The 17,025-nt window shown below is 39.7% G+C and overlaps 1 protein-coding gene across 1 annotated transcript; it reads right to left on the bottom strand.

Moving 5' to 3' along the window:
• Positions 1 to 5,247: 5,247 nt before the first annotated feature.
• LOC125901919 (nucleolar protein 9) lies at positions 5,248 to 16,726 on the bottom strand. Its single transcript, XM_049597937.1, has 12 exons — positions 16,696 to 16,726; positions 15,468 to 15,760; positions 15,133 to 15,369; positions 14,819 to 15,025; positions 12,866 to 12,973; positions 9,660 to 9,801; positions 9,367 to 9,559; positions 9,131 to 9,271; positions 8,819 to 8,938; positions 8,416 to 8,628; positions 5,559 to 5,664; positions 5,248 to 5,457 (listed from the first exon to the last, which is right to left on the bottom strand). Exons 2-12 carry the CDS (start codon positions 15,691 to 15,693, stop codon positions 5,303 to 5,305), a joined length of 1,848 nt encoding a protein of 615 aa, XP_049453894.1. The 5' UTR covers positions 15,694 to 15,760; positions 16,696 to 16,726; the 3' UTR covers positions 5,248 to 5,302.
• Positions 16,727 to 17,025: the final 299 nt, after the last annotated feature.

Here is a 17,025-nt window from a genome sequence, read left to right as displayed (position 1 = left end):
GAACTGTCCCTTTAACCCCTGCATTCACAGTAATTTAAATAAGACTAAAAATATACCCAGTCATTTGTCTCTAAAGGTCTAGATGTTATACCCATTACAAAAATATTTGATGTAATAAATGTCATACTGTTAATTCTTTTTTTTTTCTAAGGTAGCATGGACAGAAATGTAAGGTGTGTTCTCAATATAGAGGGAGGGCAATGGCTTCAGTAAAATCAAACCAAAAGTATGCAAAGAGTAAAGGGAAAAAGGGTAAATCAAAGAGATCTAGACACAAACTGAAAGTACTGAGATCTGAAAACATCAGGATATTTAAAAACGGAGTCTTTCCTCTAGTCGCCTGCAGAACCACAGGTAATACGCCAAGTAGTTCAGCCTAAGACCCAGATTGGTTTGAGAACAGACTGTCACTTTTTGGTCCTGCTGCTAAGCAATATCATGGGACAGTGTCGCTACATCCCCTTGATGTGAGACGGCCATTAAAACTCAGCTGATCGAGGCTTGGTATGCAATGGCGCAGCTAAAGCATGCTGTATCAAACTGTGGCCAGATCTCTTTGTGGGCATTAATATGCTCAGACTATGAAATATCTGACAACACTACAAAGCACCTATTGAGTAATGCATAACTAGTGTATCAGTCATGGTGATGTAATGCTTGAATTGAAGCATTATGTATGTATCATAAATCATGCATTCCCGTTGCTCTCTATTAAAAAATGATTGAGTCACTGTGAGTTTATGTGATTAGTTCAAGCTTAATAGATCATCATGTAATGATTTGTAATTCATTGTTACTGCAAACATGAATTTATATGCCAGCAAATGAACAACATCAAGCAGGTGTCAGCTCACAGATCAGGGGAGAACTGGCTGACATATTAAAGTACATATCAGCAGCTCAGATTGTAATGAGGTGAGACAGGAAAACTGGGTATTAATGTTGTGTTGGAAATCTGATTGAGACAGACTTGAATAAGCACAATATTTATACACTCACTGTTCTGCTTTCAGAGAGTAACTGTCAGTTAACACTCATTAATTGATCCATAAGTGTTAATTAAGTACATAATGGCTTGATCATGTGTCAGTGGTGAGCAATGGGAATTCGTGAGACATGCTGTAGTACTTCATGCATTAAATCATCAAAGAATCCTTATCTTGAATCCTTTTTAAGTTTTTTTGCATAGTTGACACTTTGGCGTTGTATTCTACAAGAGGAAAAGTCCAAAAACATTAAGATTCATCCTGTGGAGACCAGAGACCCCCATAATAACCAGGACAGTGTTTCAGGACAGACACTTTGATGTTGAGTTTTCAAAGGTATATTCATGGTTACTTGCTTTGATCACTGCAAAGCAACTTTCATTCAGCTTAATTGTAGTGAGGTGTTGGCATATCTCAGAGCCTCACTATAAAAAACAAAACTATCTCATACTTCAATGCTTCTACAGAAATGGGAAGGAACCAAATCCGCAACTGCTTGACGTACCCGTCTATGGGCAGCCCCCCCACCTTTACATCTCTCCATTTAATGCATGTATAGGTCTTGCTTGTACATGTGTGTATTTCGGGCCTGTGTGTATATAACAACAGAGTGGGAAAAAATTGAATTTTCCCTTGGGGATATCTTCTTTTTCTTCTTAGCTACCTCTTGGCTAGTCATGTTAGCTGTAACATTAGCCTCTTGGCTATCGTTCGCCTCTTCACACACACTGGCTGGGAGTAACTTTCTGAGTTGACTGAAATAGGTTAGTCATCACATTATAATTTAGGGTTTTAAGCCCTTTCCAACTCCCTCATATCATTTTCCTTTGTTTTCTGGCATCCTGATTTATGTGCAGGTCCCAACATAGTAAGGAAACATTAACAGTAGCTAATTGTTGAGATCAGTAAACTTAGGCGATGTGGCCAGCTAGGCACTGTGTTTATTTGCAACAGTTGCATACCATCGAGGACTTTGTGGCCTGGAGCAACCACAACCATCTCCTGCTCAATGCCTCCAAAACCAAGGAGGTCGTGGTGGACTTCAGGAGAAGAAGGGCCCCACCAGTCCCGATTATCATCCAGGGCACTGTGGCGGAGAGGGTCCCCAACCACAAGTATTTGGGAGTGCTGGTGGATGACAGACTGGACTGGAGTGGTCACATGGAGGTGGTGCACAAGAGGGGTCAGAGGCGACTTAACTTTCTGAGAAGGCTTAGATCGTTTAACATCTGCCGATCCCTGTTGTGCACCGTCTACCATACAGTGATGGTGAGCGCTCGCTTTTTCGCTGTGGCGTGCTGGGGAGAAGGTGCCCGTATGTCAGACAAAAATAAACTGGACAAAAAGATCAGGAAAGCCAGCTCCATTACTGGAGCTGAGCTGGATACAGTGTAGCAGGTTGGAGAGAAACGCTCTCTCAAAAAATTGAGAGCAATAACAAAATTTGGTTATTATTGCTTATATTGGGAGTGCTCCCCCTTGTTCCCCCTTTATGAGCAGCCCTGCCTGATTTGAGTAAATAAATCCCTCTACACATTCGTCAGACTTTCTCGTCAGGTGTTCAGGGCATTCTTTTTTGAAACTGTTCTTTGGTGGCAGTGTATTATACTGCACTGTGCTGAGAGATGCTTCTTATATTTTTTCCTCTTAATTCACAAATGTGGAAGCGCAGAAATATCAGAAACGTCCTTCAATAAAATACACGACAAAAGAGCAACCCAACACAACCTGGAGCCTCCAAATTACCATACAGTTGACTCAGCAGCTCTCAGCCGAATCAATACAGTGTCAAGAGTTTTAAAAAGGTGGTATTTATTACAGGAGCACTGTGTTGAACTGAACTGTAATGTAGAGTGGTTTCTTTTTTTCTGCCTCACACATCGGTCCGGACTATTTTCATTTAGATCTTTGGACTGAACATGAATCAGTGTCATTATTTGATAAAATTGGTTAAAAGAATTGGACACGGGGATTTCTATAGGGTGTTCTACAGCTGATATACAGGGAGTCAGTACAGTATGTTGAGTATGGAACACTGCATGCTGTCTGTGTGGTTCAAATCAAACTGTGAATGAGTTATTACCTAGGGGGATGGTGGCCTTTGTGCTTGTACCCGCACTGATAACACGTGCTGTCCTGCAGCGTGGCTCCACGGCCGTGTCCATCATCTTCTTTACTGAAAGGCATCTGCCAAGATAAAGGCCTTCTTTCTTTGAATCAATTTAAAATCAATGTTCTCCTTTGTGACTAAGCTTATGTGTCTCCCACAGGCCTGCAACAAAAGAAGCTTGCTGCCGAGGCACAGAACGGTTCCTAACAGCCTGAATTTGTTTGTGTTTCCGTGGAGGAAACACGACATTTAGTGGAACAGCAGAGTCAATCTTCAAAGATTGTCCCGTACTTTCAGATCTAATTCAGACTTCCATTTTCCCACCAAATCACTGACATGTACTAAAACTGCCTCTACATATGTATGCATACATACTACATTAGCTTAGTGTCATTATTAGTCAGCAATACAAGCAGCAAACCTTTTGTCTTTTTAGTGTAGGTGATTTAATGTTCACACACTTAGCTCGTTGATCTGCTCATTAGAAGACCTGGACCTGTGGGCAAACTACACAGACTCAGAGAATGAACATTACACCAGCAGCCCCTAGTGGCCATGCAGCTCCCTACATCAAACAGTTAAAAGTGGATACATAGAACCAGATTGCTCTTCTTAAAGCTCTGCTTGCTTGCTAAACATATTTTCAGTAGGGGGGGTCAGATATAGTGCATTTTTTCTAATTAAATCGGAAACGTTGAAACAACATCACAACAGAATAAACAATCTGACTCATATGTTTTAGAATATTTAAACATTTACTCTTGTAACTGTAACAAAGTGGTGTTTTCGTGAACTCGTTATCTTACCTTTAAGTGCATTTAAACTTTATGGGGAACTCCACCTTAATTAAGAATTCAAATATGTTATTTTTATGGCCAAGGAAAGATCAATCAATACTTGTGAACATGAGCCTCTCTCTCTTACAGCCAGAAATCAGAGAAGTCTCCAACTTGTGATGGCATCAAATATAAAGTCTGGCGCTGCTCCATAGACAATGAATGGGAGCCTGATATTGTGGATCCACAGAATATTTGTTTTCTTTTTATACCCAAATGAGCTCTATTCTAATGTAGTGCTCTCAGTTGCGAAAGAGAAAATGTAATAAATTGCATTCTCAAAAAGATACATTTCCAAATTTTGCAGGTGGGGATATGTTTGCATGGAAAGTGAGAAAAGCATCAATATACAAATAGGAAACTTTATAATAAACCCCTTAGGCTCCTGGTTCACCCTCACAGTCATATATACATATGGATATGTACACTTATTATCATTTATATATGTATGCAGTGTTTCTGCATGAATTTCTTTTACCTTTATATTTGTATATTGTATTTTCTTGAGCTGTATCATTGGTGTTGACTTTTTTCTTTATGCTATATTAGGTTCATCCACAAATGACACCTGCATTGTTTGACTGCAATTACCTTTTTGGGAGCAAAAGGATGTTCTAGTAAGGACTCACTTAGTTGCAAGTTTGCATTCTTGAGAGATTAATTTGATTATTGTCATGTTTATTTTATGCAATTTGTACCCAGTGGCATTTTGGAGGCCTTGTTGTATTTATTATTAAGTTTCCTATTTGTGTAATGATGCATTATTTTGCAAATTAGACGGTGTGTGGGAATTTTTCTGCAAGTTGTGTTCTGCAAATCCCTGTCGTACGCGTGTTTGGGAATAGATTTTCAAAGTATTCTTCTGATCTATAACATCTTATCAACTTCATTATCTGTGGAGCAGCTCCAGACTTTTTACTTATGACATCATAAATTTAGCACTCTAGGTTCTGGATGTTTACTAATAGTTATGGACTGTCTTAAACCATAAAAATAAAATGAATGAATTATGAAAATGGACGTAGTTGCCCTATTAGTATCATACTTCTCTACATTTGCAGTTGCATCTGTTACACAGTTAAAACAAAGGGAAAAGTCCTGATAAATGCAACAATGGAACAAATGAAATAAGATAAATGAGCAGCTGCAGCAGAGAAGAAGCGGCAGGTGTGTTTGCAGGTGGGCAGAGGTCCACTGCGAGAAAGGATATGTGTGTGTATACCTTCACTGACTGTGTCACCCCCATCTTGAGCTAATAGGGATCCATGCTCTTTTGGAGTTAAAAAGTAACACACAAGTAAGGAATATTTCCTTCTTTATTTTTTATCCAATTACACAGAAAAAAAACACATCTTACAAATAAGCATTTTTTACTCAAGGATGTCACTAAAGAGTTTCCGCTTTTTGGACTCTCCGGTCTGTATTTCCTGCCAGTGGGCTCTTCTGTGGACGAAGTGGGAGAGGGCAAATTTGGCCCATACATGGCGAGCAAACTGATCTGACCTCAGCTGGTTTTCACTTGGCACTGGAAGGCAAGGGGAAATGAGAAAGGAAATCAAAATATAAATTATCTATATTAAAGAAATATATCCAGCCACTCAGGATTTATGTAATAATTTATATTACCTAGTTCCTGTGCGATGTTCTGCCTGTGACTGACTGACGCACTGTTCCATATAGCCTCCAGCACCCGGCTACCCAACCTGGAACAGGCCATCTGAACATACTGGCCCTGAGAGGACAAATAAAACAGAGAGAGAGTGTGATGACGTCTGTTGATAGTGTTCCCATTCAAACAGAAAAGTCAACAGCAATGTTATAAAAACTTAAAACTATCTTTACATTTATAAGGTTTTGGCTTTGTTCCTGGTTGATAAAGGTCCAGTCTAGTCTAGGCAATAATAAACATGTATGCTGAAGTATGTTTAAATGAGTGGAGATTTTATAGTGAAATGTGATTTTAATACTGCAATGTTTCTTTTCATGTGTCCTACTACACAACTATTTAACGTTTAATGCATACTTAGATATTTTTGATATGCATGATAATTCGATGCGCTGTTGTCTCTCTACTTCCTCTGGGATTTTTGTATGAGTGTGCATTGTATGCTTCCCCACGTGTTAATTGTTTCGAGATGTTAATCACCCTGGGCCACACGGATGGTTAACCGCATCTGCTGTCCACTAAAATTAATTTATGGTGTGAAGTGATGATTTCTAGTCACCTCACACCTAAATGTGATGAACGTAGCACCACCCTCTGTCTAACACAACTGTATTCATTTCATTAACATGATGACAAATGTTCAGCAACAACCATTTTCCATAATGAAGACGGGACACTGGAGGGCTAAAAACAGATCTTTGATAGTTAAAAACTAGGAAAAAATGCAGGTTTGGAATGTGGTTTTTTTGTATCAGGTCTGACAGTCATCCAGGGGAGTACTTTCTTTTATTATTAAATTATTTTTGTATTTGTAGTTTTTATATCTATTTATTTTCCTGTATTGTTTTTTTTTTTTTGCATTCGTGCACGTGTGGGTGTTTTTCTTTTTTTCTTTTTTTTTTTTCATCTCTTTACTTTTTTTAAGTTCCTCTTATGTTGCTGTACAGGAAGGTGGAAAAACTGAGAAAAAATCATTATAAACCATGAATTATATTAGGCAGGACCTTGAATATGAGATGGAATCAGAGATATATGACTCCAAAATTACGATTACATACCTGTACCATAACTGTTGTTGTTATCTATCTTTATTTATCATTGTATATCAATAGTTTGTTATTCTGATGTATCACTGGGTGACACACTTAGAAAGAAATGTCATCAGTACATGAGCTTTGTAATGAGTAAGATACATGAAATAGTATGATGACAATAAAAAATAGGTTTTTTTTAAATGTAGGATTTTTTTTTTTTTTTTTTTTACTAGATGGGAGTCAAATGCATTGGTGCCCTATCAGACATTCATAATGCATGATACTTCCGCCAAACTGTATGTCTAGCCTGTTGTCAAATTATAAGCAATGTCATTGGTTGAATTAGTTGAGCGATGTGTGCAGGTTCCCAGAATCCCAGCCAGACAGTGGATGGCTTCAACGCAAAAAGGGCTTAGCTAAAAGTTAACTAAAATGATTTTATTTTGATAGACTAAAACTAGGAAGGATAAAAATGAAAAAGTTGACTAAACCTTAAAGAATTTCTGTCTTTAGATTAAGATACTTTAACACAGTTACAAATGCCAAATATGTTCCAGTTAATGGTGGGTAGTAATAGGAAAGTTAAGTAGCAGTAATCCTAGGCAGTACTCAAAAGGTCCTGGGTTCAGCCTCAAGAGCAGATGTGTGTGTGTTGCACCAAAACGTCACTCTGGATAAGGTTATGAAGGATGAAGTCAGAAGCAACTACAAGAACGTCTTTGAAGTAAAGGCCTGTTGTATTCAGACACAGTGCAATAACAGTGTTGGTCGAGTGCCATCAAGATTACAACAGTGTCAATACTACTTTCACACCTTTGCAAAAAATGCATAATTGTTTTATTAAGCACCACAGTCATAATGTCACATCTGAGCTAGTCTCTGTTCAACCTGTTTCTGTAACTTAATGTAGTGTCTCATTTAGTATTTCTTTCATGAGTCTTACTGAAAAATTCAGAATGTTCCTGGGGTCTACTTTTTATATTTCTAGACAAACTGGCAACCTGGAAGTTCCACCTTCACTTTGGTTTTCTATTTGAGCTGCAACAATTAGTTGATTAATAGGTTAGTCAAAAGAAAGAAAATCAATCACTAATCAATCAGAATTTTGATAATCAGTTAATAGTTTCAGTAATTTTCAAGCAAAAGTAACAAATATTTGCTGGTTTTAGCTTCTTAAATTTGAGAATGTGCTGCTTTTCTTTATCATTCATTACAGTAAATGAAGAGTCTTTGGTTTTTGGAATGTTGGTTGGACAGAGGAAGCAATGTGCAGCTCTCTTTCAGCTCTGGGAAATCGTGATAACTAAATGCTTCATCGATTAATCCTGAAATAAACGGTAGATTCATCAATAATAAAAAAATCATTACTTGCAGCCCTGCTCTCTATTAGCTTAAATTTTTATCTCCTCCCGAAGGAAGTGTCTACACAGAGACTGGAGGCATATCTAAAACAGTTAGGAGAAGCAGCACCATTTGATATAGAGCTGCAATCTGTCCCTGACACTGAACAGCAGCAATTACTGTGAAATTTAAGCCTTCAGAGAGAAGCAACAGCATGCCCTATCACATCTAAATGGATATGGCTGCTGATATTCTATACTTCTGGTATTGTTAATGAATCCCACAAAAAGACCAAAACCAAGACTGAGCTATATCTAATAAAATGTCAGTTAAATGTCAGTGGAAGTATTTAAAACAGGAACAGGAACTGCTAAAAGTAAAAATTCTCCTGTGTGACAGCTTCCTATTCTATAAGATTCTTATAATGCTCGTGTAGTCGTACCTCCAGTCTCTTGAGGATCTTGCCTCTCCCCTTGTCGCTGGATGTGGCGATGAGTGCCTGGAGGACGTGGCTGCCAGAGGGGTCACAGGCCAGCGTCAGGAGGTCAGCGGGGGTCAGAGTGCGCAGGCTGCTGAGTAGGAGGGAGCGCTCCTTGAACTTGGCCAGCGCCTGTACCAGCCGGGAGCCGTGGTAACAGATGGAGGACAATGGGATCTAGATATGATGAAGAACACCAGAATGGCACCTCACTGAACATTAATTCAACATGCATATGCTGCAGGGTGCATTCATTTTTCAAAGGGATGTTGTTTGTGGTGCAGCTTTGCGCTAATTAAACTGAAATGTCAAAACTACAATTAAAATGCATCCCCAAATGATTTCATTAGACTGCTGTGTTGTTTACCTCTGTCTGTATGTTGCCCTCTGCTGTGTCAGAGTGGTAATACACCTCATAGGTGGTCAGGGACATGAAGAGAGGCAGGCAGGTGACATGTCGCGAGCCGGGCTCAGCGCAGTGGAATGCCTGGGAGGCAACACATCAACAAGGATTTCATTGCCAACAAATCAAACATTAAGCAGCTTTATTGTGTTGTTATACACTTTGGATTTCAGTCATAAAAGAGGGAGAAATAAATAAAAACAGGGGTATTGTTACATTGATTTAAGACCCAGGTGAACCATTACATCTCAGTTACAAACACCCCTTGATGCTTACACGGAGAAGGCACTGCACCAACTCGTCCTGTTTCTCCTCACTTTCTGCGCAGCTCTCGGCCAGTTGGACAATCACACCCATGTGGCCTGCGGCTAAGATGGCCTCTACACCCTCGATCAGCTCGTCAAACAACCTCAGGAACTACGCAAAGAGAGAGAGAAAATGGAGTCATTCTTACAATTACAAAATCCTGACTTTTATCCTGCACCATGTGACATGCAGACGTCATGACGAACCAGTTTGTATTTGGCCGAGGCGGCGATTAGCCTCTGTATGGGGAAGTTGGCGATAGAATGGAGGGCCAAGTCGACCAGCTGACCCTTGAGGTGGTTCTTATAGAGATCCCGGAGAAGGGCCTTGTGGGAAAGCTGTATGATTGTCTCAATGAGGTGACTGGAGGCCTGGTCCTTAAGAAACACCAGAAGAGGACTAAACAGCACAGAAATAAAACAAGTAGTTAGATAATATGCTGTCGACTAATCGACTCATTCCTGGTCAAAAGGAAAATGGCTCAAGGGTCGTCTCTGACCTCACTCCTGGAGCTGCATTGCGACTTGTCAGGTACTCCATGATGCGTTTGAGGAGCTGTTTGCAGAGTTTCGGCCGTTTCCTGTGACACACAGTCAACATGGTCTGGAACACTGCACTGGCAACAGCATCTGTCACACTCACTAGGAAGGAAAACACACAATGGGAGAGAAAAGTTATATTTACTTTCAGTGATTTTCATCAAAACACATTGTGTGTATCCTTGTGGTCTAATAAACAAATCCAAGACACAGAGTGAGGCCAACTCTACCAGTCCGAAGTTAGCTTATTACAGATATATCAATGTGGGTGTGTATGTTGGCAGATAAGGAACGAGAACTTAAGAAGTTATTTAGAAGCAGTGTCCCTATTAACAAACTTGATTTTTACACTCTAAAAAGTCTCATTCAGTAAATACATCTTGGTCTCAGAAAATAAATAAATTAAGGGAGTTAACTTTAGAATGTTAGAATTTTTTTAAGCAGACACTCTGGGGCCAGGCTGTCAGATTAATTTAATAATTGTTTAATATCATAACATTATTTAACCAATAAAAAATCTGTAAAATAAAATGTTAAATAAGATATTGGGCAAAAAAACAAAACGTTAAATAAGAACATGAGAGCATGTAGGAATAAAATAAGAGGCTAAATAAGAGCTTTAAGTTTGTCCCCATTCTTAAAGATATGGCCCAAGCAGCATCCTGTTTATTAAAGACTGGAATTTGTTTCAGCTTCACTTTTCCAATCTGCACTGCCTTACCAACAAAATATTGGTTATCAACCACCTGAACGTGACCTGACATGCAAACCACAAACTCAATGCATTACAGTAGCACAGTTGTCAGGACTGAGGACAGAGACATGACCTCAGTGTTCCTGCCTGTGTGTGTATGTGTGTGAGAGAGAGAGAGAGAAAGAGAGAGAGAGAGAAAGAGTAACAGAGAGAGGGGTAGGACGGAAGGTGTACTACAGCACGCAATGTTTATTTAACTTATTAATAACTTACCCAGGATGCTGCTTTGTGACTTCTTAACATTCTATATTTTGATATTTTTCTTGTAACCTTACCCAACCTGCTGTATCACCACTGCTACTATTAACTGACAAATGTACCTTTAGTACCTGCGGGTCAAACGCACATATAGGGGGATTGTAAATCATTCTTCATAAAGTTATTTCCATCTCAATGTTTTGGGGGTTGCTTCAATATAGGTAGAAAAAATACTAGATGTCCAAAATACTGTAACACACTTTTTTTCCTTTGGTAAGGAGTCCACTAAGTACATTTTGTTTCCATGGTTATTAGAGGTGAGTCCGTGTACACGTGTTTGAGATCATAAACGGTTATGAAAAATTAGTACACGAAAAACGTTTTTTAATTGTTGACTAACTGTGATAGACTGTGAATAAGACAAGAAATGGTGTGAGACCGGGTTTGGCAACAGGTCAGTAGCCTATGTGCTCCGTTCTATTAAAATGGTGCATTCATTAAGGGGGTCGTTCGCCAGTGGGCTACAATGAGTACCAGGCCACCAAATCACAGCATCCTCAGTGAGAGGACACGGAATTGTTAGTGCTTCTACGCACGGTGGTGAAGTGGCGCACATGACTCATGCTACAGACGGACAGACGGACGACAAACGTATCACAGTGCCAGCTTCTACAGGCTAGCCATAGCTTATTGTCAGGACTCAGGGACCAGAATTCGAGATGGCGGACTGTCGGAATGGCGATATTTCGGAGTGGCGGCCTGTAACCACTGGTTAAATGGCCCGTTCGGTTGGTATTCGGATAACTGGGGCTTTACGGGTATAATACAACAGCACCACCCAGCGGTGAAACCCATGTACACGTTTACACGAAAAAAATTACCCACTCTAAACGTTTAGTGATTTTTGTACACGAACTCACCCCTAATGGTTATAAGCACTGGCATTATCACAGTTAACCATAGACTGTAAATACACTGTGCTAACCAAGCTAGCAGCTACTGTTAATGTGTGCTCCACCCTCTCGTCCACATTTGGTCAAACATCTTGGCTGCAACAACAAGATGGCGATGGCCAAAATGTGAAACTCGGGCTTCAAAACCAGTGACGTCAGAGTGGCTACGTCCATTATTTTATACCGTCTATGGCTATCACCACTAACTGTAGATCTGTGGAACAGTGTGAAATCTGTGGCGGGAATGTCGTGTTTGTGCATCCTTGTACGTATCAATTATACAAACAACGTTAAACAATCAAAAAAAAAACACTGCTCAACAGTGCTACATGTGGTCAAAAGTTGTCCCAGGTAACCTTTAATCTAAAATCCGGAACAAAGTACCAATTACTCATTCAAGTTATATTTTTAAAGGCTGTAACAGGACCAAAGCCTGCGGAGGATTTCAAAACTGATCAAGTACACATGCGGACTTTTGGACATGAACAATTAATGCAAGTTTTTCTGATAATTACAGAGTAAAGGCAGAAAACACTTGTACCAAAGTTACTATACACTAAAGCCCTTATTTACTCCTGTACTCACAGTGCATTTAGAGTCTAATTTTAGAATTGGCTTTATGATGCTTGTAAAGCTTATAATCAATAGTTCCAGCTGTGTCAGCCTCCATCACTTCCATGCAGACTGAAAGAGCTGCCCATGTGGTCTCTCTCTCCAGTTATCCAGACACTTTTTGTTCTGTTTGCTGTATTAAAAATGCCTAGTTGTTTTGTCCCTGTTCAGCAGAGTTCTCTTTAAAGCCACTTACGTTTCTCCACAGCATGTGCACTTGCCCCGAAGTTATTTACTGACCATTTCATTTTGTTTTGATAGTAAAAACTGCAAGGTTGGATTTATCATTTAAATTCTAAACACAATCTAGACAGCACAAAAAAGCAGCCCTTGAGCACTTCCCCTTTGACTCTCCTATGAGTCCTCACTCGCATTTAAAAGGCTTAAATGTTTTTCCGATTCCAAAAAAATGCCAGAGCAGTCAGCAGATAGGAGAAGATGGAGGCAACACTGCTGACAGGGTTTGTTGACTTGGGCATGTCTGCCATATTATTTGAAATACTGGTTCTCCCTTTTGAAAGATCATGGGGCAACCTTAATTCAGCCACTGTTAAAGATGTTTAATGCGCACGTTATTCTTTTCTCTGACCATAATACAAGTTCTCAGCTATGATAAGCAAGTGCTTGGGTTTGAATACATATGACTCACGATTAACGTTGTCCATCAAGGTCTCTGTGAGGCTTTTGAGCTCGTACCAAAATGACGTTGGAATCTCAAAATCTGTCAGCTGAGGAGCAACGTTGCGATCTTTTGCACCTGGAAAAAAACAAGAGTAACAAAAGTCAACATGAACACAAGCTTGCAGATACAAGCCTCTGAGTGTGTAGAAGTCCCAACAGAACTAGCAGAGACAGAGCATGCAGACCTAAAGTTTTATTTTCTTCCTTTACTTCTTGATGGGACAAAATGGAGACTGTGGTAACTACCTCAACAAATAGATCAAACCACTTATTTTCTAGGATGAACAGCCTCTCAGACAGCTCTCTTTCTCTCTGTCTGGTAAGGGTGGATACGGTCAGTGTTGCCAGACACTGAGCAATGCAGGGTCACAACTTTATTAGACCAGGGGTTTTCAAACTCTGTGAGGCGCACCTCAGAACTGGGGCACAGGAGAGATACAGAGAGAAACATGAGGCGAAAACAGTGCGTGAGGTCAAAGGGACAGATGCATGCTGCTGATCTAAAATCATCTGAAAGTCACTTACTGCTTATTGTAGCCTGGCCGCTGATTCTGCCCGCTTAATAAGTCATCGCAAATACATTAACATAAATTCACTTAGAAATCACGGAAAACATTCGCTCCTTTTAATTCCAGGGGCCAGATGTATAAAACTGTGTAGATTCACAGCTTAAACTGTGTATACTAAGGCAGAAATTCTGTTAGGTTTACAAAGCTGTGAATACTCCTAATTCTGTTTCATAAATCTTAATCTTGTGGTGCTGGGCGCATATCCACAAGCCACATTTCCACTCCCAAAGTTTGCCATAACTGAATGTAGAAAGACCTCTAAACATACATTTGCACATCAATACTTGTGCCCCTCCACCAGTCAGTAGACATTGAAAAATACAGTGCAATTTCACTGACTGTGTCTCATCGGTGAGGTTCTCTAAGGATACCGGAACAGGTGATATTACACACAACTGTGAATATTTGTAGCACCTGCACCACTTATTCACTACGTTTCTGCAAACCATCATTTGAGTATAAATCTCAATCAGCATTATAATGAAACATCAGAGGGATGATCAATAATTTGTTCATAGTGCTCATGTTGAAACTGACTTCACAAATTGCTTCACAGGAAAAAACTAAACAATCATTAACAGGGAGATGAATGTAAATAACAATGATCATAAAATTCATCACTTGTAATTTCAAATTAACTTTATAAATGCGCCTTTGATTGACATTTTACTGAGTAATGTGTCGCCTTCAATATAAATAAGACAATGAGTCAAATTGGCAGACAACCTAAAAGCATGTTATCTGTCTCCTTATCACTTCATTCGCAGCTATCTCTGAAACTATGTGTATATCTGAAGAATGGGCAAGGTGCACATATTCTCACCGCAAGTTCTTCCTTTATAAATACCACTTCATATGCGGGAAAAGGCGTATGCATGGTATTTGTGCATATACATTGTTAATGTATCTGGCCCAAAAACCTGGCTGAGAATCATCAGATTTTTACCTTTGCCTCTGTATCACAGTAATCCAGTTATAGCAGTCTGTACATCCCCATGTGTACTGTACAAACAGGAAAAGCTATTAGCTAAGTTGGCATACTTTTAATGCTGCCATTAAAAGTATGCTGAAAAAAGTTGTTGACTCCATGGCTCCATTAAAACTTTCTGTTTACATCCCCAAATGGCCCCAAATTATCTGTACTGTAGCTCTAAAACTTAAACCATAATTATCTACCAAATAGAAGTTAGACAAAGAATAATAAAAGCAGTGAAAGTGACAAAATCAGGGGTTGGGTGTGGAGGTACTGAATTCTGTGTGAGTGGGGCCCACAGTGTCAGATTTGGAAACCCTCTATGTTAGGCCAAGAAATGAATGTGTGTGTGTGTGTGTGTGTGTGTGTTTGTGTGTACCTGGACGGGTCTCAGTGCGTGGAGGTCCCAGACAGCCTGCCAGCACATGTAAAAGTGTGCGGACCACGTGTGAGCCATGGACATGTTTGATGAACTCTGCGCTGTTGTCTCTCACCACCTGATTTAAAGACAACACCTGGGCCTCCAACACTCCACAACTCTCCTCCTCTTCTTCTTCGTTATTAGGCGACTCCTTCTGTGATGACTCTAAAAATGAATGGATCCAAAAGAGACACGCAAAGCTGAGTTGTTATTTACCTATTTACTACAGAAGGTTTGACATTGCTGCTTAGAAATGAAACATGCAATCTTACCCATCCACTTGGATATCTGTCTGACAGCACTCTCCACTACATGGCCGCCACACCGGTCACATGAAACCACCTTAAACTCCAACCCTGATTCTCCCCCGAGTTCAGCCAGCACCTCTGCAACCTGGTCAGAACTGCACAGTGGCAGCAACCGCTGTAAAGTGATGCTTCCTGTGCGGTCCATTGCTACCACCGCCGCTTTCCCTTTAACTTCTGTGAGGACATTCTCTACAAACATCTCTACAAAAGAAATAGAAAGAAGAATAACAAGAGCTAACAGAGATCACACACAGGCAGTGTTTAATATATAATGACAAATATTAAATAATCATCCTCACCTCTCTCCTCATTGTCTTCAAAGCCTTCACCGAGTCTTTCCCCAACTCTGCGGAAATAGCCCACACTCAGTGCATCCAGGCGCTTCCTGCCACCATCTCCCTGACCCCCTTCTCCTTCTTTACCTCCCCTCCTCTTCTTCTCTCCTCCTTCTCCATCTCCACCAGGGTGTCTCCTCTTCTTTTCTCTCCCTTTCTGCGGCTTCCTTTCCTCTGGTTTAGCCAACATAGCTTGGAACTTATGACATACAAGCAGAATGACTTGGTCTTGATGGAGAAGATCCTCGATCTTCTGGCTGACATAGGAACAGACGAGGGGAAAACATTAACTGATCGTTAGGTTTTGATGGTGAAGTACACATTCTCTAGATTTACCAACCAGCACATCTTGATCTACAGTTATAGTGTACATTAATGTTACTAAAATATTGGGTTTGGATGCTAATACCATTTTATGCAATGATATTACTGATATGATGCTACAGCTACACTGAGTTTTGTTTACCTACGAAAAATTATTTTACATTTATCATTGATACAGGATCAGACTGTATTTGATAATAAAAAAAAAAAACATAAAACAAACAGGACCAAACTTTATTAGAAATTAAACATTAACCTTCCTTAACTACAACTGTCACTACAAAGTAGTGACAGTTGTAGTTCCTCTGTAATCAATACATTTCAGTGGCTGTCCCAAGACTAACAAATAGGATTTACTGTATCAGCTGGGTACCTTATTTGTACCCTAGGGTACTAGTACCGTAGTATGCTAGTGCTATTCTGTTTTCCACCTGCAAATCTTACCTAAGGGTGTGATTGAGACCAATGTTAAGGGGGGCAAAGTTGGAAATTATATGTAAACAAGAAATTTGGGTGACACCAATGTATGCCGAATTTACAACTAGCTATTAATGATTCGGACAATGTTATAATTCAGGTTTTACAAGGTTATCCTGGTGGTTATAAGCGATGAAACGTCATAATGACATATTCTTGAAAAAGGAGTTTGGCTGAGAGACCTTGGCTGCATAAACAAGACAGTAGCAGAGGAAACGTCCATGCTAACTTTCTTGACACAAACCGGCTCGATGGTTTTCGAAACAGTCGGATATTTTTAGCATTTTTTAAGTACATTTAGTGAGACATTCGGCGTAACTGGTGCATAATATGAAACGACAGAAACACAGTTCTTAAAAGGTAAAAAAAGATAAAGTGTAGCATAACTCACGTGTGAGATGTGTAGACCTGACTGAAGTGAGTTGTGGACGCGTAGTGATGACGTAGTGTTGGGCGGCGGCTTCTGACGTCACCCCCTTCTTTTTTTTTTTTTTTTTTTTAACCACCAAAAAGAGTATGGACTTCAGAACTTGCTTTCCTTCCGAAATTATTACGGTTATTTATTTATTATTTTATTTATTTATTTATGTTTCACGTCACTTTTGGGGCCACATATTGTGTATTTGTTGATTTTATGTCAACACGTGTAGGCTAAATTAGCAGCTTGCTAAATTTGGTGCAATTACTTTTAAATATGTGCTGTCCCCTGCAAAAATAAATA

Source organism: Epinephelus fuscoguttatus, linkage group LG15 (assembly GCF_011397635.1).
Source record: "Epinephelus fuscoguttatus linkage group LG15, E.fuscoguttatus.final_Chr_v1".
In the NCBI taxonomy this organism is placed as follows: domain Eukaryota; kingdom Metazoa; phylum Chordata; class Actinopteri; order Perciformes; family Serranidae; genus Epinephelus; species Epinephelus fuscoguttatus.
Note: the sequence above shows the minus strand (reverse complement) of the source record. Positions and strands in the feature narration are given on the sequence as shown.

Bases quoted from the DNA above. Each gene is read 5' to 3' on its own strand.
- LOC125901919 (XM_049597937.1), bottom strand. From the start codon at position 15,693: ATGTTGGCTAAACCAGAGGAAAGGAAGCCGCAGAAAGGGAGAGAAAAG. The intron at 15,370-15,467 runs GTGAGGATGATT...TTTCTTTTGTAG, and splicing joins TGAAGACAATGAGGAGAGAG to AGATGTTTGTAGAGAATGTC. The intron at 9,272-9,366 runs GTTCGTCATGAC...CTCTTTGCGTAG, and splicing joins CCTCGGCCAAATACAAACTG to TTCCTGAGGTTGTTTGACGA.